Below are 24,583 nucleotides of genomic sequence, written 5' to 3' on the forward strand. Positions count from 1 at the left end.
AGTTATGGAAAGAAAAGAAAATCAAAGGCTATTCAGAACTATACCTGCTTTGATCAACATTTGTGGCCTCTATATAATTTAAATGTGGTATCGTACCATTTGAATGCTCCCGGTATCGCTCGTGATTGAATTGTTCGAAATTAGGAGTCATTTCTTCTATTTCGCTATTTCTTGAGCATTTACATTACGTCAAATTTCATATTTTATACTTCAATTACAACATCATTATTTTAGAACGCAAAAAGTGAATACACATTTATTGGATTGAAACGTTCATGTAAATCTATTTTTACAAATAATAAGTTTGAATGAGAAAGGCTGGGTCTGACCGCTAGGTGGATTAATTTTTTCATAATGGAAAAATAAGCGATCCAACAAGGATAATAATGTTGGGTTCAATTTATTTGTTTATTTGATTTTGTTTCGGCATAGCAGTCTCAATAAAAAACAGCGCTGATCTCTATGGGGTCATCGCCAACGTTTCGATCCGGTTGGTTGGGATCTTTATCAGGGCCTATTTTTAAATTTATTCCGTTACATAAAAAACATAGAAAATTGAAAAAACTCACTCGACACTAATCAACTTGCACAGTTACAGAAAATATCCTACGTGTGGAAGTCAGGTTCGAAGGGGGGTAATTGCACTGCGTATGAAACATCTATTCTAGGTCTAGCTCTATTCTCCCTTTTTTAAATTTACTCTAACACTTTAATCAAATGGTTTATTTTGCTAATTAGCGGCTGCTATTTGGGTTCAACTGTTTCACGCAAAAGATGGTGTACAATGAGGGGGTTGTGTTTGTGTTTGTGTTGGGGGGGTGTTATTTAAAGTTGTGTGTTCGGTTCTACTCTTTTTTGACGACGCATTCCTCATCTCTCTTCGATCTTTGATCGAGAGTAGGAGATTTGCGTACGCACAGCTTAGGTTGTCGGTGTCAGTCCGACGGTTGACCGTGTTGGTTGTAGTTGCGATGTGGCACATCTCCAACACTTGCAGAGCTTGCGATTTGTAGGCACTGTCGAGGATGGCTGGCGTGTTAAGGTCGAAGCGGTGGTTGTACTGGATGCAACGATCGATCATTGCTGTCTTTCCCCAGAGTTGTTGGATTTCGTGCTCTTCGTTTTGGTGGCCATTGGACAGCAGTTTGTCCAGTGTATTCACATGTGACTGGTGTCCGTACATACGACAACGAAGTTTGTTCGACGTCATACCAATGTACCTGCCGTGGGAGTCTCGGCAAGCAATCTGATATACAACGTTACTTTTGTTTTTGTACGGTGAAGATCCCAACCAACCGGATCGAAACATTGGCGATGACCCCATAGAGATCAGCGCTGTATTTATTGAGACTGCTAAGCCGAAACAAAATCAAATTTAGTATCACAGTCGAATCCCCGTATAAAATTTATTTGTTTATTTTTTTATTTATATACCTTATTTGACCATCTACCCATCTACTGAACGTCATGATGGTTTTTCTAGGGTGTAGAAAAGCCTACTTGAGATAGCCAAGAGCCAGTATCAAACGGGCTTAAAACCCCGCTAGAATTTCGTGCAATAACATTTAAAATTTAGCATTTAACAATTAGCATTTAACATACAACTTTTAACCTTCAACAATTAATATTAGCGTAGCATACAAACCTTTAAAATTTGTCAAACAGCTTGTTTCAGTCTATTATTACAACCATCATCAGAAATACAAAAGTCAAAATGCACATACAAACTATTGAATAATCTACATATCGCTCTGATTGGTTCATTTTGTCCGTATACTGTACGCTGGAAATCAAGTTTAAGAATATTTGCTGATCTGAAGTTTCTAGCGGGGGCGTTGATGTTTATTTGCGACAGGATACAATGGGCATCTATGAGGCCAATCGACCATAACAACTCCAAATATTTTCCGTCTTTTAGCCAGGGTATCCATACCTAGTAGACGGCATCTCTCTTCGTGAGGAGGCAGATCCACCCTGTTACGACAAGGTAAGAACCGAAGGGCATAACGTATGAACCTCGATTGCATAGATTCAATTCTTCTGATCCATATTTCTGCGTAGGGGCTCCACACAATGACACATGATTCCAGTACAGAACGCATAAGTGAGGAGTATAAGGCTCTTGGGCAATATGGGTTTCTGAACTGTCTGGCGATTCGCATAACAAAACCCAAGTTTTTATTCGTTTTAGAAATGATAGGTGCGTGGCGATCATGGAATGACATTTGATAGTCTAACAGTACAGCAAGACCTTTAACTACAATTGTACGATTAAGTAATTCACCGTTGATTGTGTAGTTCTAGATAATTGGATTTTTCTTCACATTTTGTCACACTAATGGTTAGAAGATTTTTGCAACACCAGTCGCAGAAAACGTACCCCTGCAGCTTCCGGTAGTCAGCAACAGATCTGGTTGCCAAATATAGTTTAGGATCACCGACATAAATCGGACTGCATCCTAGTGGCATATCAACATCGTTAAAAAATAACAAGGAAAGCAGTGGACAAAGGTTGCTTCCTTGAGGCACACCTGATAAATCTACAAAACTGTAGGACTCAGCACTTCCCAATTCAACCGATAAAGATCGATCTGTAAGATAAGACATCATCCAGTTAACGAGAGGAGATGCAATTCCAAGCCTTAGAATTTTCGCTAATAAAATAGCATGATCAACGCGATCAAATGCTGCCTTAAAATCTGTGTATATTGTATCCACTTGCAATCCAAGCTCCGTGCCGGTAATACAGTGTGAGGTAAACTGCAGCAAATTTGTTGTTGTCGATCGTCCGGGATAGAAGCCACGCTGATCCTCAGAATATACGGTTAGTACGGTTTAGTAGCGCGTGATAGCTACTGCTGAACGACCACTTGTACAACGCCTTAAGTCCAACCCAAAAAACTTCCGGCATCATGTTAACGAGCAAAGCAAAGAAACCGGGTTGTCCTCGTGCATGACCAATGGTACAGACGAAGCGGATTCAATTCCTGGTGTCGCAAACCTCTTCCGTTCTCAGGTTAGCAGCGTATTTACTAGTGAGATCCTTAGCACCGAAGAAATCATGACCGCCGCTAGCAATGTACCTAGAACTTCTGCCCCCAACATACACATGTCAATCACTAGTAATATGGTGACTAAGGCTGGCAAACAGCTCAAATCCTCTACAGGATGCGGCCCAGCCGGAATTCCTTCATTAGTCTTGAAACGTTGCCTTGAACCGCTCGCAATACCGCTTACAACTGTATTCAATCTGTCTCTATCATCTGGTGTTTTTCTTACTTCTTGGAAAGATTCTTTTGTTACAAAACGGATGCAAGCATCCGTCTTCGGACTATCGCGGTATAGCTGCTTCAAGTGCTACATCTAAACTTTTTGAAATTATTGTTCTTGAAACATTATTCCAAAGGTTCTCGCATTGCATTTCGCCGAAACAGCATGGCTTTATGCCTAAGAGGTCAACTACGACAAATTTAGTCACCTTCACGTCGTTTATCATACGAGAGATAGAAAACGGACATTAGGTAGACGCTATCTATACTGATCTCTCCGCAGCATTTGATAAGATGAACCACGAATTGCACTGGCCGAAGTTTGACCGTATGGGCATCGACAATAACTTGCTGGCCTGGCTACGTTCTTACCTCATCGGCCGGAATTGTTGTCTCGTCTGGAGTCCCTCAAGGCAGCCATCTCGGTCCTTTCCTTTTTCTGCTATATATGAACGTTGTTCACAGCACCATCAAATGCTTCAAGCTGACGACCTTAAGCTATACTTTGTCATAAAGGACCACACTGACGCTTCCTTCCTACATCAGCAACTGGAACTATTTAGAACTTGGTGCTGCATCAACCGGATGTCCCTGAACGTGTCTAAATGCTCAGCAATCTCGTTTGACCGTAAGCGTGCTCTATACCATCACAACTACTCGCTTTTTGGCACTTAGTTGAAGCGTGAAACGACAGTGAAAGATCTAGGGTTCTAGGATCTAGGATCTAGGACTTTCAAGAACACGTTCCATTCATCGTTTCCAGGGCTTCTTCCCAGTTAGGGTTTATCTTGAGATTTTCCAAGAAATTCCGCGACATTTATTGCCTAAAGGCTCTATTCTGTGCTCTGGCACGTCCAATACCGGAATATGCTGCAATAATTGGGTGTCCTTTTTATCAAAATGACACACAGAGGATTGAAGCAGCTCAGCGGAAGTTTGTTCGCTTTGCCCTGCGTAGACTTCCATGGCGAGACCCCCTTAATTTACCTGGGTATTCCGATCGGTGTAAACTTATCAATTTAAAGTTGCTAGAAGCGAGGCGATATTCGACTAAAGCTGGCTTTGTAGGTGATCTGCTGCAAGGAAACATTGACTGCTATGCTCTACTGGGTCTTCTTGACATAAGCACACGACGTCGCAATACTCGCTCTCATACATTCCTTCACATCCAGCCTTTTAGAACCAATTACGGGTAAAATGAACCGATGCGTAGTATGTCTCGTGTGTTCAATCGTTGCTATTTTGTATTTAATGTCCCTCGTGCTAGGAATAAGAATAGCTTTATGTGTATTTTCTGTTAATTAATCTTTAGTAATCTTAATTTTAACCTGTCATTGGGGTAGTTATTCTATCTTTCGACATATAACTAAATAAATAATTGAATAAATAAATAAAAGACAACCGTCCAGATATAAGATTTCAAGAAACTTAGAACTTGCACATAACGAAGTTATACCACGATAATTTACAATGTTTGGCTTGTCGCCGTGCTTGAAAATAGGGAACAGAATGTGTTGTTCCAATCCTAAGAGGTACACCTAACAGTGATGCACATTCTTTTGAGTATAATGGCTGGAATTCCATCTGGTCCAGGGGATAAGGAGGACCTCGTTTTCCCTAGAGCTGTCAAAACATCGTTGTCAGAAAACTGCACATTGGACAGACTAAGCAGGTTAGTTGGAACGTTTTGGCTCTTTAAGTCATTTTCTGGCATTTAACGGATGACTACTAGAAATCTGTAATTTTTTCGGGCTCTTTTACTCCACGACAAACACGCTTAGAAAGAAATGAGAATATGTATATAAAAGCACTATCTTTCCTTTTTATGCCACTAACTTTTGTTTTATTTTGCATGCTCAGTTCGGTTCAAAATGGCTTCCAAACAAGGAGCATTGTACGGACAAGGTGCATTGTACGGATATGAACTGCACAATCCACCCCAGTGTCGTTCAATCGAAGATTTCTTTGGGATTTTGAGTTCCTTTGGTGTAAAAATATCTGGAGATCAACGAATTGCAAACGGTTGGTCGGTAAAATCAAGAAATGCATTCGAAAAGCGAACTTAAAGGCTGTGCAACGCTCTTGTTTCGGCATCAAAAAAAACTTCGTCGGGAGCCCGGTGACGGACCTTTCTCAAATGTTCAATATTTTTTGTTAGTTCACAATGAATGTATATTCATGCTTGAGAAATAAATTAGTTTTTCTTCAAGTTATTTTACCTTTTTTTGACAGGTGTAGAAAAAAATCCAATATTTTAGTTGTCACCCGTTAGATAGGATGTTCGAAAATTCTGCGCTGAATCTGGGATTATTTACTGCTTCTAGCATCTGAAAAGGTTCGACAGTGATTCCGTGTTCCATTTGAGATTTTCAGAAGCAATTTTGAGTGCTTCTAAACTGAATCCAGAATCACTTTCTTTTTGACAGTCAGTGGTTTTCTGGACTCTACAGACCTTAAAAAGTATTTTTGGATGATTCTAAATCCAACTTGGGATTAGTTCTTCCTAACCTTTAAAAGCAAAACCTTGGTTCTACATTCCGATTCAGAACTTGACCTTCTGTTTATTTATACACAGACTTCGCAGCCAGCCGACTGTTTAGTGTACAGGACAATTGCGCTACGATCTTACTGACACTAACAGTCTCCCTCGAGCCGAGACTCGAACCTACGACGACTGACTTGATAGGCCAGCATCGTACCTCGAGACCATCTGGTAGGTTTTGTTTTTTGTTAAGTGTTAAATAAAAATTTAAATATCCTAGTTAAGGAATCGATGCTCATCGATAGAAATAACAAAACTCGTCAAAATACAAAGAGGTTCCACAAAATGTCTATTAACGATGCTCAGTCGTTTGACTATTTGTTGCTCTAAAAAGATTAGCCGGCAATAGTTAGCAATAATCGTAAGCGGCTCAATTTGGTGGATATTCAACTGAAAAGATTCAAAATTATCCCTTTAACTATAGTTTTTATAAAAGAACAGTTAGCGCAAATTGATATGCGCTGCAGCATTGCCTAATAAACTTCAACTTTTGTCCCAAAACTGTCGTACAATCGAATGGTCCCCAGTAATAGTAAAGCTTTGAAAATCGCATTATCATTAAATATTCTATTCGACGCACAGTTATCGACAATCGCTGCGACGATGGTACCAGTAACTGCAATAATAGTTAACAGCCTGATGCTGTCGTCTATCAGCGTTCACGTTTTGGGCTCACTGCCGCACGAATAGATTAGATTTCGACTAATAAAATAAATCGCTCGATCTCAGCATGCAGCAGGTTAGAATAGTTTCATCTGGTTTTTACCATTGTTGTAGGTCATCACGATGCTTTTTCTCACTTGTCATCGGAGTCAAACTAAATTTCGTCCTTTTGATTAGAAAAAAGAATAGGAAAAACATTGAAGCCATGGATATGCTCAAGTTTTTCAGCGCTAGAATAAATTGAGACTATGCAACTTTAAATAGCTGTCCAAATAAGAAACCATGCGTCTCCATAAAAGTTAAGCAGCAACCTGAAACCGACTCCACCGGGGTACTAAGTGCGAACGCCAGATTGTCCACCACTAACCATTGAGCCCAAACGGTGTTCCGATATTCGAACCCAAAAACAGAAGCGCACATATGGCGCAAAATTCAAATAAATCTATGTGTTTTATGTCACCCAACAATAGGCTTTTTGTTTCGACCCAGCGCTCTGGTGGCATCTGTAGCCTCGGGGGTTTCATCAGTCGCCGGTTGTATCGCAACAGCATGCGCCTGCCGCTACAATAAGGCCAATAGTTCCCACGCTATTGTCGTATTTTCCTCGCCGGCAGCAGCAGCATCAATATTGTATAATAGCACGATAGGACAATTTTTACGTTGTTTATTCGGAGCCGAAATAATCATAAATAGTGATAAATATTTCGAACAAATGATCGTGATGAAAGTTTAATAATGCGCTAGTGCGTTTTTGTTTTCCCTTCATACCGCCCGTAGAAACCACCCACCGCGGCTGCACCGTACCGGAGCGATGTTGGCACTTCCCTGCTGTGGGTCACACTTGCCATTTTGCGTGCACTGTGCTGTTTGTTTGCCAGGGCACGGATGAAGATAACCCGCGAGCCTTTCTCCCCCGGGATATATCATATTTACCGCACGGCTGACCAACCCTGCCGTCGTGTGACGGTAGCGCTGGGCTGGGGCACTTTGTTTCTCGGGTGAGTTGTGTTTCTGTGTTGGCTCCGGTTTTGGTGTATAGCAGCGAGGTCAAACATTAACGAACCGATGCGAAAATAAACAGAACCGACGCGGTCGGGATAACGGACGCAGCAGCCAAATGTACTCTGCGTCGGGATACCCTTTTCTGACATTTCGATCACATGGTGATGACGATGATGATGATTACGGGTGTTTGGGCTTGAGTATGGGTACCGCCGAACTGAACAGCTGTTGCGTCCCTTTTATGTGCTGTCAGGTGACCTAGTGAGGCATCAATCTCGGTGCAAAAATGATGACACGATTTTACGTCTGTGAATGAAAAAAAAACAGACAGGTTGTTTCGCGGATGAAATATTATTTGCACACTGCGGGCAGCACTTGTTTTCAGTGTTGAGTTGTTGTTATGCTTTCCGAGTGGTGACGGAGATTGACGGAGGTGCATGTCACGTGTTACATTCGAGATTGGCTTGAAAATTCCGAGGGGAAAATCTAATTCGCTGAACTCAAGCTGATCCACTGTTTTGTTCTCCGGGGAAGTTTTATCTGATACGTGTAATATTTGGTATGCAGCAAATTAACACATTGCTAATACACGCCGTCAGGCTGCAGAACGTTGGCTTGTTTTAATGGATTCTAGGTTTTCCAGCATCAATCATACTGGAATGGATGTCACTTTCACTCTTTGCATCATTGTTTTGATAAATTAAGTTGCTTGAAGCTTTAACGAGTCCTTTCATCGGTTATCATATTTCGGCAGCGAATGAAAATTGATGCTACCAAAATCTGATTGATGGAGAGAAGTTTACGAGCAAATTTGATACAGTTAGCATAAAACTTAGAGCACAACGGGTGCGTATTATAGAGCACAATTCAGCACATAAAAAACGGAGACATCAAACATTGGAGTATTTCATGAATTAAAGGGTTCATATACCGTTTTGCTCGTGTAAATGAGGAAAGTTTGGATTTTTTAAGGCTACAATAGTACATTTTTCCCCCGGAATTCTTATTTTACGACGGCGATGGCGGCAAATTGTACTTTGAGATGGAGTAACAGAATTGTTTTAGATTTTTTGAAAAGTAAAAATATATTTAAATGGATAAGTCTCGTTGACATTTTAGACATTTTGGGCATTTAAGATATTTTAGAGGTTGTCAGTATTTTAGACATTTTGGACAACTTAGAAATTTTGAACATATCAAATATTTTAGAAAACTCTGACGTTTATTGTTTGTATTTATTTTTGTGGCTGGTTAGCTTATTCAAATCTCATTCAATCTCGAAACGAGATGATCGCAATTTCCGCTATTGGATCATTGCTTAGAGTTACTTCAATGCTGCTTTTTTTAATGGGGGGATTTGTTAGTAGCTTAAGTATTTATCATAAATATTAGTGAATAATGAGTATATGTGTCCAATCACAAATGGTAACTTCTCAACAATTTGTAATTTTAATTGTTAGGATTTGTTTGCTTTCGCAATTAGGACTAATCATTCGTAGGGATTTAAACCTACTTGTCAAAAAGGAGAAATAAACTTACAACTAACTTAATTGCTAACTTATTGGTTATAAAGAGAGCATCATTCCGCGTCGAACACTCGACAGAAACGGACGTGCGAAGTGGTCGTTCTATTACAATCCGGTCCGTGTGTACGAATAGCCAAACAAAAGAGTGTATTATTCGCGCTAAATGCCAACTAGATTGTGAGTTGTGGTGCTACGTTCTGTACCCGGCTCGCAACTTTGGCTGTATTGGTGCAAAATACCAGCTGCAGTTTTGATCTGTGCACAGTGAATAGATCTTTCCAATTCAAGGCCATCAGTTGACAGTCGAGTGTGCTGAGTGATCTCACACCCGGCTCACTGCTGCTGGCTGTATTGGTGCTGCTGTACTGGTGCTGCTGGCTGCTTTGGGTGCAGCTTCGAACGATCGGACAACCACTGCTGGAAGGAAGAAGTAAATAGGTACGTGTTCTTGTCGGCGCTAGTGCGCTAGTGCGCTACATTTAGCGCGATGGATATAGATCCCTCGCCTCCCGTGCCACCATCCCCGAACCCCCCGACCCTGACCCTTCTGTTACCCCCTCCCCTGTTCATTCTCCAGTCCCCCCTCGCCCCAGGCTCTACCCGGATGGATCTCAACAGGGCAGCTATACTGTTTATTTTCGTTCAAAGGCAGGAGTGAATTCAAAGCGATTAAACATACTGCAAATGTCTAAAGACCTGACGAAGGGGTACAAGGCCGTGACCGAAATTTCCAAGGTCCGACCTAACAAGCTCCGTGTCGTGGTCAGTGATCTGGCACAGGCCAATGCTATCGCTTGCTCTGAGCTCTTCACACGCGAGTATCGCGTTTACATACCCGCACGAGACGTGGAGATCGACGGTGTCATAACCGATTCGAGTCTGTCTGTCGAGTGTATCCTAAAAAGCGCAACCGGTTGCTTCAAAAATACCGAAACACAGGCGAAGATTTTGGATTGTAAGCAATTGCGGTCCATGTCTCTCGTCGGCGGTAAAAAAGTTTACACTCCGTCAGACTCGTTTCGCGTTACGTTTGCCGGATCTGCACTCCCTAGCCACGTCTCGATCGACCGGGTTCGTCTGCCTGTGCGATTGTATGTACCCCGTGTTATGAATTGCACCAATTGCAAGCAGTTAGGCCACACAGCCACCTACTGCTGCAATAAGGCACGATGTAGCAAGTCTGGGGAGACTCATGCGGAAGATTCTTGCAGTGTTAATGCTGAAAATGTATTCACTGTGGGGAAAACCAGCATGAGCTCTCCACATGCCCGGTGTACATGCAGCGCAGAGATAAAATCAAGCGGTCACTTAAGGAGCGTTCAAAGCGTTCTTATGCTGAGATGCTGAAAAAGACCGTGACCACTTCTACCATAACATCGAACCCCTTTGATCTGTTGTCCTCTGATGAAACCGATTCTGACGATTCATCAGCGGGAACATCTTATGCCAATCCTGGGGAGTCTAGGAAGAGGAAAAATGTTTCTTCTCCTAAACTTCCCCGTAAAGGTCCTAAGATTTCCCAAAGTGTAATGAAAAGTAAGAACAAACCAAACAGTGCTGCGGAAAAACCGAAGCAAACTCCTCCTGGGCTTGCAAATTTAAAGTCCCAGAAGGAGTTCCCAGCACTGCCAGGAACATCTAAAACCCCAGTTGTTCCTTTTGCACATCCAGTTGATGAAATAAACTCTGGATTAGTGAAATTTTCTGACATTGTGGACTGGATTTTCGAAAATTTCAATGTATCCGATCCAATTAAAATTTTTCTTACAGCATTGCTCCCAACAGTTAGATCATTTTTGAAGCAGTTGACTGCCCAATGGCCCCTCCTTGCAGCGATTGTATCCTTCGATGCCTAATTCAACCGCGTATATGAAGGATTCTATCTCTGTCTTACAGTAGAATTGTAGAAGTTTTTACCAAAAATTGATTCGTTTAAAGTTTTGATAAATAAAAACAAATGCGATGCATTTTCCCTTTGTGAAACTTGGCTTACTTCAAATATTGATCTCAACTTCCATGATTTTAATATTATTCGCCTTGATCGAGACACCCCATATGGAGGAGTACTTTTAGGGATTAAAAAGTGCTATTCTTTCTATCGTATTAACCTCCCCTCGATTCCAGGCATCGAAGTTGTCGCATGTCAAATGACAATACAAGGTAAAGTGCTTTGTATTGCCTCAATATATATTCCTCCCAGAGCACAGGTTGGGCAACGGCTGCTCTTTGATTTAATAGAACTTCTTCCCTCACCACGTTTGATTTTGGGAGACTTCAACTCTTATGGTGTGGCTTGGGGTTCCCCTTACAATGATAACCGCTCCTCTTTAATCTATAACCTTTGCGATGACTTCGACATGACTATTTTAAACAACGGTGAAATGACACGTATCCCGAAACCTCCAGCACGCCCAAGCGCTTTGGATCTATCCTTACGTTCGACGTCGCTACGGTTGGATTGCACATGGAAGGCAATCCTCGATCCTCACGGTAGCGACCATCTGCCTATTCTTATTTCAATTACAAACGGGTCAACTCGCATGCGACCAATTGACATTCCGTATGACCTCACACGGAATGTCGATTGGAAGTTATACGAGGAAATGATTTCAAAAGCGGTCGAGTCGATTCAACATCATCCACCACTTGAAGAATACAACCTCCTCGCGGGCTTGATTCTCGACGCCGCGTTGCAAGCCCAAACGTAGAAATATCCCGGCGTAACGATCAAAGAACGGCCTCCCACTCCGTGGTGGGACCAAGAGTGCTCCGATGTCTACACGCAAAGATCCGACGCGTTTTTGGCCTTCCAAAAGGGAGGTATACCCGACGACTATATACGGTATTCGGAGCTTAATACCAAGCTTAAAAGCCTGGCTAAAGCAAAGAAACGCGGATATTGGCGTCGGTTCGTGAACGAACGTCGAGGGAGACATCGATGAGCACTCTTTGGAGCGTAACGGTCAACGAAAGCGAGGAGTCTTCAAGTCGGTGGATATTTGATTTTGCCAGGAAAGTATGTCCGGACTCTGTTCCTGCGCAAAACTTTGTTCGCGATACGTCTCCGGGTCACGGGTCCGGGAATGATTGTCTTGCGTTGCTTTCAACAGATATTCAGCTGGCGTATGCTCGCAAAGAACAAATGGCGTCTGCGTTCTTGGACATTAAGGCGGCTTTTGATTCCGTTTCTATTGACATTCTTTCGGGTAAACTTCACCGACAAGGATTTTCTCCAATTTTGAACAATTTTTTGCACAATTTGTTGTCCGAAAAGCACATGCATTTTACGCACGTCGATTTGGCAACTTTTCGCATTAGCTATATGGGTCTTCCCCAGGGCTCATGTTTAAGCCCCCTTCTTTACAACTTTTATGTAAATGACATCGACGAATGTCTGGCAAATTCATGCACGACAAGACAACTTGCAGACGACAGTGTAATCTCTGTTACAGGAGCCAAAGCTGCCGATTTGCAAGGACCATTGCAAGATACCTTGGACAATTTGTCTGCTTGGGCTTTACAGCTAGGTATCGAATTCTCTCCGGAGAAGACTGAGATAGTAGTTTTTTCTAGGAAGCATGAACCTGCTCAGCTTCAAACACAATTAATGGGTAAAACGATTTCTCAGGTTTTGGTACACAAATATCTTGGTGTCTGGTTCGACTCTAAAGGCACCTGGGGTTGTCACGTGAGGTATCTGATGAAAAAATGTCAACAAAGAGTGAATTTTCTTCGTACAATAACCGGACAATGGTGGGGAGCCCATCCAGGAGACCTTATAAGGCTTTACCAAACAACGATATTGTCTGTTATTGAATACGGGTGTTTCTGCTTCCGCTCCGCAGCAAACACACATCTGATCAAACTGGAGCGAATACAATATCGTTGTTTGCGTACCGCCTTGGGTTGCATGCAATCGACCCATACGATGAGTTTGGAGATCTTAGCTGGAGTACTACCATTGAAAAACCGCTTCTGGAGCCTGTCTTCTCGTATTCTAATCAAATGTGAGGTCTTGAACCGTCCCGTGATTGAAAATTTTGAAAGGTTAATCGAACTTAATTCTCAAACCCGTTTTATGACATTGTATTTCAATCACATGTCCCAAAATATTAACCCTTCTTCGAATATTCCAAATCGTGTCGATTTATCAAATACTTCTGATTCTACTGTGTTTTTCGATACATCCATGATAGAAGAAACTCGTGGAATCCCGGATCATTTACGCGTGCAGCAGATCCCCAAAATTTTTTCCAATAAATATCGAAACATCAACTGCGACAATATGTACTACACTGACGGATCACTTCTTGATGGGTCCACTGGCTTCGGTATCTTCAATAATCATTTAGCCGTCTCCTATAAGCTCGATAATCCTGCTTCTGTTTACGTCGCAGAATTAGCTGCAATTCAGTACACCCTAGGGATTATCGAAAAAATGCCCACGGACCATTATTTCATCTTTACGGACAGTCTCAGTTCCATTGAGGCTCTCCGATCGATGAAAGATGTTAAGCACTCTCCGTATTTCCTGGGGAAAATACGGGAACATCTGAGTGCTTTATCCGAAAAATCTACTCAGATTACCTTAGCGTGGGTCCCTTCTCACTGCTCGATACCGGGTAATGAGAAAGCGGACTCTTTGGCTAAGGTGGGCGCAACAAACGGTGATATTTATGAAAGACCAATTGCCTTTAATGAATTTTTCGCATTTGTACGTCAGAATACGATCATCAGTTGGCAAAATTCTTGGACCAAGGGGGAACTGGGAAGGTGGTTACATTCCATAATCCCCAAGGTATCGACGAACCCGTGGTTCAAGGGGTTGGATGTAGGTCGGGATTTCATTTGCGTGATGTCCCGGCTTATGTCCAATCACTATAGATTTGACGCGCATCTCCGTCGTGTTGGGCTCGGGGAAAGTGGTATCTGTGCCTGTGGTGAAGGTTATCACGACATAGAGCACGTTGTTTGGTCATGCCCTGTACACCGTGACGCCAGGTCTAGATTAATAGCTTCCCTGCAGGTCGAAGGTAGGCAGCCGGCTGTTCCTGTTCGTGATGTCTTGGCGAGCCGTGACCTATCCTACATGTCCCTTATATACGTTTCCCGAAATCCATCCACGCCCCAGTTTAGTCCTATCCCCTCCCGCCTACATCCAACCAAACGACAAGAACACGTTAAGACCCCGGATCCGGAAACAGCAATCAAGGCCCGATGGAAACAACCCAATATGCCAGTCCGTAATATATTGGCCCAGCAGCGGAACAAATTAAATATGCTGCTTACCTATGGCAATGAAAATCATCAAACAGCAAACCTGTGCTTTTAATGCAAAATATTCTAGCTTTAAGTTAGATTTAGTTTCAGCTCGTAGTCGGCAGCGAGGATAAAAAATTTGCTTTTAGTTATTAAGATACTTTAGAAAGTAAGCTACCAGATATAATTGGCGCCGTTAAACATTGAATTGTATTTGTGCCGTGTCAAATAAACTATAGATGAAGAAAAAAAAAAAGAGAGCATATCGTAACAATTGAAGATTGCACCGATTTTCGTCGGAAATCATTCATAATTTTATTTGACTTATCTTCTAATGTTTCTACTCCAGTACAGTATGTAATTCGAGTGTACCAAACTAAGAAGGACGCTTCAAAATCATTCTCAGAATTTTATTCTGAATCCTTTGAAGCGTTTTCTTCCTTGTGCAACTTTACCAGATCGGTACAGCATAAAGCATTGCTGGTCTAAAAATTTGTTTGTAAATCAAAAGTTTGTTCTTTAAACAAAGTTTAGAATTCCTGTTAATGAGAGGATATAAACATCTCGTATATTTGATGTACTTGGCTTGTATACTCTCAATGTGCTCTTTGAAAATAAGTTTTTTTTAATGCTGCTGAAAATATGATTTGTTCGTTGTGATAAACTCTGGACAGACGCAGATATTTCCCTGTTTCGGTGACATTACATATGAGACAAGTTTTCCTAGAATCGCCAGTGTTTCTTATGTTGTGTGTGGATTCAATGTGTCTCGTTCGCAGTCTAGACAGACTTTCTGACTTTTCCGGCCGTTTCGAACGGCTGATCGAATGTTCCTCCTCCAGCCATCTTCAAGAATCGCTGCGCCAAGCTGCTCTTTCGTTGGTAATGCTGTTTCCAGCTGCTGCAACCTAGGGGTCCCGTATTGCCCGATGTTTGGTCGCGGTGGGCGACTTTGACGCGTGTTTCGCACCGTCGAAAGTTTCGAGCGCATGCATACTGCAACAAGATAATGGTCCGAATCCTCCCGTCCTATCTGAGCGTTCATATCACCGATGACGATCTTAACGTCCCGTTGCGGACAGCTATAATACACCTGCTCCAGCTGCGCATAGAACGCTTCTTTCTCATCGTCGGTTCTTCCTTCGTGTGGGCAGTGCACGTTGATGATGCTGTAGTTGAAGAACCGGCCCTTAATTCTAAACTTACACATTCTCGCACTGATCGGCTGCCACCCGATCACGCGTTGGCGCATCCTACCCAGCACTATAAAGCCCATCCCAAGCTAGTTGATAGTGCCACAGCTCTGATAAAAGGTAGCCTCTCGATATCCGCATTTTCATACCTTCTGTCCCGACCAGCAAAGTTCCTGCAGTGCTACGATTTCGGAGTTGCGTTGATCGAGTTCATCATGTATGATCCTGTCGCAGCCGTGAAAGCCTAACGATCTGCAGAGTACCGAGTTTATAATCGTAGTTCTTATTTCGTCGCCTAGGTCTGCGCCGATTGTTCCGATCCGTATTAACTTCTTCGATATTTGCAACGTTTGGTGTTTTGCGGGTCGGCTTGTTGAGTCTTCCCCAACCCCCTGTCTCGACGGAGGACCATCGTGTCAGCTATGTTTAGAGTCCCACGCTGACACCAGGACGTTGATCAGCCGCTCCTAACATGGAGATCAGATGCTGTTTTGAGCCGCACCATTTTGGTGAACAGACGCACAGGTTGGCGAACCATTTTCTCTACCGTCGAGATACGGTTACCGCGCCAACGATCGCGTCGCACCTTCTCACTTAGCTCGGATGACGAAATTACTGACAACATTGCCCAGGCAATGCCAACCAAATGTGTCCATGTTTCAACTGGTAGTCTATTGTATATACGACTCGCGGAGGCGTGAGATAGGAACTTGTGAGGACCGGGGCTAAAGAGCGTCAACCTTACAAGTTGTCAACTCACCATTTGAGGCCCATATTTGACAAAGTCGTGGGAGATTTGAGTTTGGCCCATTCGGCAAAGTCGTAGAAGATTTGAAAATATAATACTTTGTTGAACAAACAAAATTTCTATCCTAATTGGTAGAGACAGTGGTAAATCGCGATTTCGCGGGAGCCGCGAATTCCGCGAAATCCAGCATCGGCCACGAAATTATCAAAAATCCGCGAAATGCCGCGAAAACCAACAACACGGACAATTCTTAAGATTATTAGGCACCTCGATGACAACGGGAGGCCTTTTCCTACGCAACCAATAAGATGGAACAGTACTACTGCTCTCTTACAACGAGATTTTGTCAGCCTGGGTTGAATTGTTTTGGGACGGTTCAGTTACTAGATCCTCTTTGAGCAAAGATTTTGGCGATTGGGGACCTGCATTATAGAATTCCCGAGTGTGCAAAATCGAAGTTGCAAGATATACCTACTTAGTTCAAGTAGCAAGCATTTTTGCATTTTAATAATTTTGGTAAATATTCGAAACGCGGACGGATTTACCGGTTGGCAAATAAATATTTATCGATTCCTGGAAACTCGATAGATGCGGAATGCAGCGTGAGTCAGAATGACTGGAATAGTACGTGCCTGCCGACACCCAAATATGATTGAAGACAATTTGACTGTGTAGTCCGTACTGCAAAGAAATCATGAATTTTACTGTTAAATTACTGTATATTAAATTAAATAAAACAGCTTTATTCATTGTTTTTACCAAAATAAATGCACTTTATTTGGTGTTTTCTGAAGAACGGGTTGCCGCGAAATTACCGCGAATTTTGAAAAAAATTTCTTTTTTGCCACCCGCGAATTTTCAACTTTTTTGCCGCGAATTACCACTGTCTCTACTAATTGGGTACAATTTTATAAAGTGTCTTATATAGAAATTACTCAAAGTTTAGTATTTTGTTAGTTGCATTTTACACGAAAACCCTTCTCATGAACATTGTTGGGGTACATAAAGCATACATTTTCGTCAAAGATTATATATCCCCAGAACTATTCCTTACAAATTTATAGCACATTGTAGCCTATTAACTTAACTTAACTACTTAACTAAACTAAACTTAATAACTAAACTTAATAACTTCAAGAACGTATAAGGTAAAAAGGGGCAAGTGCAATCATGATGTCAATACTTTTTCTTAAAGTTTAGATCAAGTACTACAAACTACTGTAAGTTCCATTTGTCCCAATCCGGCGAGCATACATTACAATAGGTTTCCATATATAACCATTAGGGGTCATCCACAGACCACGTGGTATGTTATTAACGATTGAAATCTGACGCAACATTTGCCAGTTTCATTTCCAATTTTACAGAATGCATCCCAGTATAGTAAACAAAGACGTAGTCCCACGTCAAAACGTTGTTCTGTGGAAGCGTTGGGGCAAACAAAACACACGTTTTTGTCCAAAACTTCATATCTCCAGGACTTTGCCTTACAAAGTTATAGCATATTTTAGCTTATTAAATTCAAGATAATTTCAAGAAAGTATAGGGTGAAAAGGAGCAAGTAGATTCATGGTGTCAACACTTTTCCTTAAAGTTTTGCTCAAGTACTTCAAACTGTTACCTACAAGTTCCATTAGTTAAAATCCATCCACTTTTTATCCTAGGTACAAGTTCTTTCAACTTATTCAGAAATGTTTGCCGTTTTTAACATTTTTGTTAGTTTTTAAATAATTGACAATTTTGACTTTTTTTACATATTCAGTATTTTTAATATTATTGACTTTTTTGACATTTTTGACATTTTTGACATTTTTGACAGTTTTGACATTTTTGACATTTTTGACATTTTTGACATTTTTGACAATTTTGACATTTTTGAAATTTTTGACATTTTTAACATTTTTGACATGATTGACATTTTCGTCATTTTTGGCATTTTTGACAGTTTTGACATTTTTGACACTTTTTAGAAGTTGGCATTTTTGACAAAAAAATGTCAGTAATGACATTTTTGACAAAAAAAATGTCAGTAATGACATTTTTGACCTTTTTTGACAATTTTGAAATTTTTTGACATATTTAATATTCTTGACATCTCTGACACATTTATGACATTTTCAATAGTTTTGACATTTTTTTGATATTTTGTTTTATGAATTTAACGTTTTTGAAAGTACCGTCAGCAGAGGTGAGATTGTGCCAGTGGGTGCGAGATTGAGCCATCCAATCCGTGACTTGTCGGCCAACTTTTTCGGGTCAGAAGACAAGTTTTTCTGGGTTAAGTAGGGGAACTGTTCCATTATTCATCTCAGCCCATAAAATCATCTCATACAACATGAAAACACAAATGAAAATAAGAAAAAACGCATATTTGCTCACTAAACCAATCTGCTAATCCATGGAATGGATTCTTCTTAGTTCGCTTTAGATTTCTCATAAAGTAGAATCCTCGAAAACTCAGTTAAAAGCTCTAAATTTAATATTATAGTCAGGCATTTGCACTTGTAAACTGATTTGTTTCAATCATCTGCCTCAGAAAACAAAATCCGCGCGATCTTCTACACGGTTACAACGGGACTCGTTCAGCAACCAACCAAAGTTTTTTTCTTCACTAGCGGACCACTATTTATTTTAAACATTAAACAAAATCACTCACAACACTAAGAAAAGTTTAATCGTTGAAATGTTCACCTTAAATTTCCAAAAACAAGCTTGATTTAGCAGAAATATATGAGATGAATGTCTACAAATCTTAAATTTCAACTGTATGTTTTTTCATCTGTTTTCACTGCTTTAATGAAAATCAAAAGTTGCCAAATCAGTCTCTGCTAATACGAAAAAATCATACTGAAAATGTTAAATTATTCCTACATAATTGACAGAAATCGACAGCACTGCACTGATTACCTAGGTTACCAATTTTGGACGTAAACAACTACAGCGGATATCTAGGTAACCTACTGCGACGGTCTGCGGCTACGTTCATTCATGACGATGTGATCCATTCATGATTAACAGTGTGATGAATATGGGGGCGTCGTAAGATGAATAATTGAGCAGTGATTCAAGTTTTAAGATGAATATGGAAGCGTTGTGAAAAATGGTTTGATTTACAAAATTCAAGATAAATCTAGCTCAGTTTACTAAATATGTGATGCTGGGCGATTCCATAAGAGCACGTAAGCGGTTTTTGTTTATTTGTTCAATGATTTGGTGAAAATTTGGTATTTAATCCGTGCATTCTTCGTGGATATCGGCTTAATGAGATGAATAATGGAATAGATCTCCTATTAGAGAAAACTTGTTCAAGAAAGATTGGTCTTGTGATAGCCATGGGACGGCTGACAAACAATGGGTTTGAATGGCACAACCTCACCCCGGCTTACGATATTTCAAAAGCTGCATCTTTCATCGAGTATAATTTCACACGGATCCAAAATGGAACCCGTCGCGTGTTGTCAGCGAGATTTATTCCGTCGTCGTGGCATTCCACACAACTAATTGGTCCCAGGACTGATCATCACCAGCGCTCTCGGGAACGGAAATGACGGCGACGATATTGCGGTAATGATTTACTGTCTCGTAACCATCATGGAAAACTCATTTTCGAATGTAAACCCCGGCACAAAGGCTACCAATTGCTGTCGGAATCAGCCACCGCCAGTGGCAGCAATAAGGTGACTCCGGTTGCTGCCGCCGGCACACCATAAAAAACGCTATAGCGGGGGGAGATACAGCAGAGCAGATAAGGATCTATAGGCGTGAAACCCTGGCTATGAAGACGTTCTATTCAATTTCAAATAATTGCACACGCACACACGCACTTATGTTCGCGCAGCATGCCTGAACGAGCGATTCAAAGTGAGTTGCTCATAGCGAACGATTGTTTGGAAAGGATTCTGTGCTAAAAATTGTCATTATTTGCGTGGGTGGAGAACGATGAAAGGGCGAGTCACCAGCTGTATGGATAGAAGAAATGACACGCAGCTTCGGCAGTATGATTATTTTACGCTTTGTTAGCAGGAATTGTTCACATGCCAGATAACAAGACTCTTTAACGCAAAAAGTCAACCCCAAATAGACATTCACAAACATGACTATTAACAGTTAATACACCCAACGCAAACGGGGAACATTTTATTACTTTGGGGCAATTTTTTATTACTTATTGTGTCTTATGACTGCGCATTATACACAATTAGTAACAACTAAAAAGTAACAAAATATATGACGGCCACACGCTTGTATGTGTTTCTGCAGGAGAACATACAGCCAAGCACCGCAATGCATGTGTTAGCAAAACTTCACTCGCTGCATTTGAATTGATGCAACGATCAGATTAATTTTTGTCCTCTTCATCCACACATAATGAGAATCTCACCCGTCAACCTCAAATGTCTAATTAGAAACACTTTCGCTCCGTCCCCCAGTGTTTACTTGAAATGAAAATATGTTATACTGTCTGAACAGAGTTGCCGAAGTTGCGAATATTGTTCTAGATGGGCACGAATTTTGTATTTTCAAACAGGTGCAAATGAGTTTCCATGAACCAATGAGTATGTTTTTTGGATAGCTTGCAAGAAAGCGAATGTTTTTGTTTTTCTCTAACGCAGTTTACAGATCGTGATGTCATTTGGAGACGCATTTGAAGTCTTTGAAATCATCAACGTTTGCATACTCTATGACGGGGAAAATGCTGCTTGGCAGCTCTTGTCATATTCTTTCTTTACTCCGTATGCATACAACGCGCGAACTAATACACGCTCACCGGATGAATTGGAGATTGAAGAAACTTGTAATATGTGCAACATATGCGACGGTGTGTGATTTTTTTTTTCTTGCGATGGAAAGGGAGCAGTTTTAGACAGAAAAAATCGTGCATGTGGTTGAAACGACCATTATTAGATAGTCGAACTCCCGTAACACGTGCTAAATATATGACAGTATGTGTTGTTACTTGACCGGGGAAGAATTTTATTGCCTTTTAAGTAATAGGTTTGTTACCTTTAAGGCAATTTTGCGCTATTGCTTCTAAAGTAACAAGGAAAAGTTTTGCGTGTAGTCATTATCAAAATTATCACATCGCTCAGCTCGATGTGTGCTATTATTTATTGCAAATAAACCCAATGCAATAAACTGTTATCTGTGCCAGTCATCTATCAAACAATTTAATAACTTTTATTATGAAAGAATAAAAGTTAGCTGGGCTCGTTTTTGCCATTGTCTCCCGCCCGAATGTTCAATAATCTCTACATGCGTCGTCGTTGACGGGTCGATACGACACCTTGCGCGGCACTGTAGAAAGTTATCAACGCAAAAAAGCCGCCCCGAAGGGTGAGTCGAAATTGCCCTATTTTTCCTCTAGTTTCAGACCCCGTTTCTTTGGGGGAAGTTTTCCTTCAAAAGACACTTGTTTCCAATATTTCCTGATAGATGATAACCGGAGGGCATTTTCCACCAGGCTCTCTGGCTGCTTGTGTATACCAGCCCAAGCAAGCGCAAAACCCCGGCTGAAAAAAAAAACAATATTCATCAAAATCAATGGAATGAAGAAACTTCCAACGGAAAAGAAGCAAAACACATTTTATAACTCATCAGCGATGACGAGAAGAGTACGAGAAAACTTTGCTAGCAGCCAGCCGTGTCACCCAAAGATGGTGCGAAACTTTCATTAAATCCAAATTGACACCTGAATCGGTGCGAGTGAGCAACGGCTGTGTTGCACGACGTTGCTGCTGCTATGAAGGTAATGCAACTTTGAAGTTGTAGCGCAGTCGTCAAACTGCAGTTGTCATCCAGAAAGTGGCTGCGAATTTGCTACGTGATACGAATGTTCGATTTTTATAGTGGAAATTGCCGGTGGTATAGCGACTGGGTTACAAACCTGAATTATGTGTTGAATGCGCTCGACTCGAATTGATTTATGTTCAGATATAAATTCTGGAAATGAACAACGAGGGGCGTTGACGAAAATTAACGGACGGAAGAGATGGGGTGAAGAGAAGAAACCATTACGATCAACTATCAAAATGATTGATATTGATATGGCTTCAAAAGTGACTGTTATCAAACACGTTGCTCGAATAGATTTTTATATTATTTTTTCACTCATTTTATCAGCAAATTATCGGACATAACCATCGAGCTCCGATGGCACGGAAAGCGATTGGTCTGTAAATTGCAAAATAATTTAACTGCGTTATTAATTGGAGATTAACACTGTGGCAACTGTTTCGCCGTTTTTTTTTTTTGTGTTCACCGACTGATATATTTATTTGAGTCAATTTGTGTCGTGCTGGAACAGTTCATGTGGCGTGGGGCATCGAAATAAAAATAAATTATGCTGCTTGTTTTCATATTTTCGAGTCTAATTGGTACCACTACGGCACAGAAAAGCGACACTGTCTCAATTCAGCTGCTCATAAAAGGTTACAGTTTTTGTTTGCATTGCACAGGATTGTAATCTGAATAGCGAATGTATAGAATACAACTTCCAAACCATGGCTCGAAACTGACTCATGTTATTTGCCAGAAAAATATTATGTTCTTTTGTAAATCAAAATTAAAAATCATGTTATGGTTGAACAGATTTCGAAATAGCGTCATTTCATCCACGTCAATAATGAAACTACTTGGAAATTTGTTCAAAAGTTTTCGATTCCGCGGTGCGCAAACATATTAGTACTCAACGAAAATTACACTGAAATTTGTAACGCCCCTAAAAACATCCTCTGTGGTGTGATAGTTTTTATTGCACCATTCAAATCAGTTCTAGAAAGCTCATTTCCTCCCCCACTCAGTCTCACTTTTCAACCACCAAACAAACAAATTTCACAGGCGAACGAAAAGCACATAGTTAATTATTCATAGCAATTTTCATCCATGATGAAGCATCCGCATCATTCTTTTCCAAAGCCAAAAAAAAAATTTCTCTGGTTCTAATGATAGCACGCGGAACCACAGTTTTGCGCTCGCTATCGGTGGCCCCTTTTTGTTTGCTCGCTTGCTCGCGACCTGCATTATCCCTTTTTGCAGACATTGTTTCACCCATGGGTGGTAAACTTTCATCATGGGCAGAGTGGGGAACGTTAATGGAAATCTCCGGTAAATAATGCGAGCGTGCGAAACATCAAAAATTTTGATCGACAATCATGAGAGCGGAAATCCCATTAATTCCGTACAGGGCGTTTTTTTTTTTGTTCTCGACTCGGTTGGGCGAAACTTTCGCCTCTTTTTGTTACGGTTCGTGCGAGTTGCCAGCTGAACTTCTACCCCATTACAGTAAATGGTTTTGAATGATCACGTCTTATCTTCGGAAGAAAATGTATGCACAGTTACACGACCGAATCGGGTTCAATTTTTTTGATTAATCAATAAATACTACATTCTACACTAACTTACAACGTAAAGATGTCAGTTAACGCTTACGCACTCACAGCGGTAGAACCGCGGTAGTACTTTCCGTTGAGACTACAGTTGATCCGACAGCACACCCCGCCAGTTCCGGGTAATCACAATAGTTTTGATTTACGTTCCAGTGAAGTCCCGGTGGACACTTCAGCTCTAGAGAAACGCCACCCCAGCTACATATGTAGAACTTGTTGCAGTCAGTATGCGGTAAAAATATCGGCTGATCTGGATCATGTGTTTCAGGGCACTTGTTACCATTTGGGGCGTTTGTTGAAGTGGTTGCTGATGTGGATCCCGGCGCGACTGCAGTACCAGTAACAGCAGCTTTCGTAGTGGTTACCAATCCATCGCAGTTCACGTTAAAAGCATGATCACAATACTTCTTATCGTCATTCCACAGTAGAGGATCCGGACACCGCTGCTCAACTAAGCTTCCCCAATTGCAGGTTAGGAACTTACTGCAGTCAGTCGGATGTGGAAAATGAAGTACGTTTTCCGGATCGTTGACTTCTGGGCAGTGTGAATCACCCGCGTAGCAGCAACCGAGCAGAATAGTTAGAACTAGCGAAACGGTTTGCTCTAGAAAAAACCAATTGTTAGTTTCACAATTTAAATGTTAAACGTTCATATAAAAGCTTACTATTCATCGTTGAGGTTCTCATAGTTATTAATTAGAAGACACTAAACACACTGAATTAGCCATCGTTACAACACCAGTTTAAATACTGTGGAACTTTTGCGATAAGAAAAAAACTCTTACTACTTCAAACTAAGTGGATGACGCTAAAATCCGGTTAAGTACTTCAAGTATTAAACTGTTCAGCAAAGTATTGCTACTATGTCACGAGCTAAATAATCTGCCCTTGTACAGTGACTAATTCGATATCTTGGTTTCCAGTCCGAATGACCTGCGTCATACCACCTATTTTTTTTTTTTTTTTTTTTTTTTTTTTGTAAGATCTGGACCACTG

The 24,583-nt window shown here is 41.1% G+C and overlaps 1 protein-coding gene across 1 annotated transcript; it reads right to left on the minus strand.

Annotated features, from left to right (window-relative positions):
• Positions 1 to 23,536: 23,536 nt before the first annotated feature.
• LOC129723673 (peritrophin-1-like) lies at positions 23,537 to 24,325 on the minus strand. The gene is made up of 2 exons (XM_055678023.1): positions 24,253 to 24,325; positions 23,537 to 24,191 (listed from the first exon to the last, which is right to left on the minus strand). Exons 1-2 carry the CDS (start codon positions 24,272 to 24,274, stop codon positions 23,635 to 23,637), a joined length of 579 nt encoding a protein of 192 aa, XP_055533998.1. The 5' UTR covers positions 24,275 to 24,325; the 3' UTR covers positions 23,537 to 23,634.
• Positions 24,326 to 24,583: the final 258 nt, after the last annotated feature.

The sequence above is a fragment of the Wyeomyia smithii genome, chromosome 2 (assembly GCF_029784165.1).
Source record: "Wyeomyia smithii strain HCP4-BCI-WySm-NY-G18 chromosome 2, ASM2978416v1, whole genome shotgun sequence".
NCBI lineage: Eukaryota > Metazoa > Arthropoda > Insecta > Diptera > Culicidae > Wyeomyia > Wyeomyia smithii.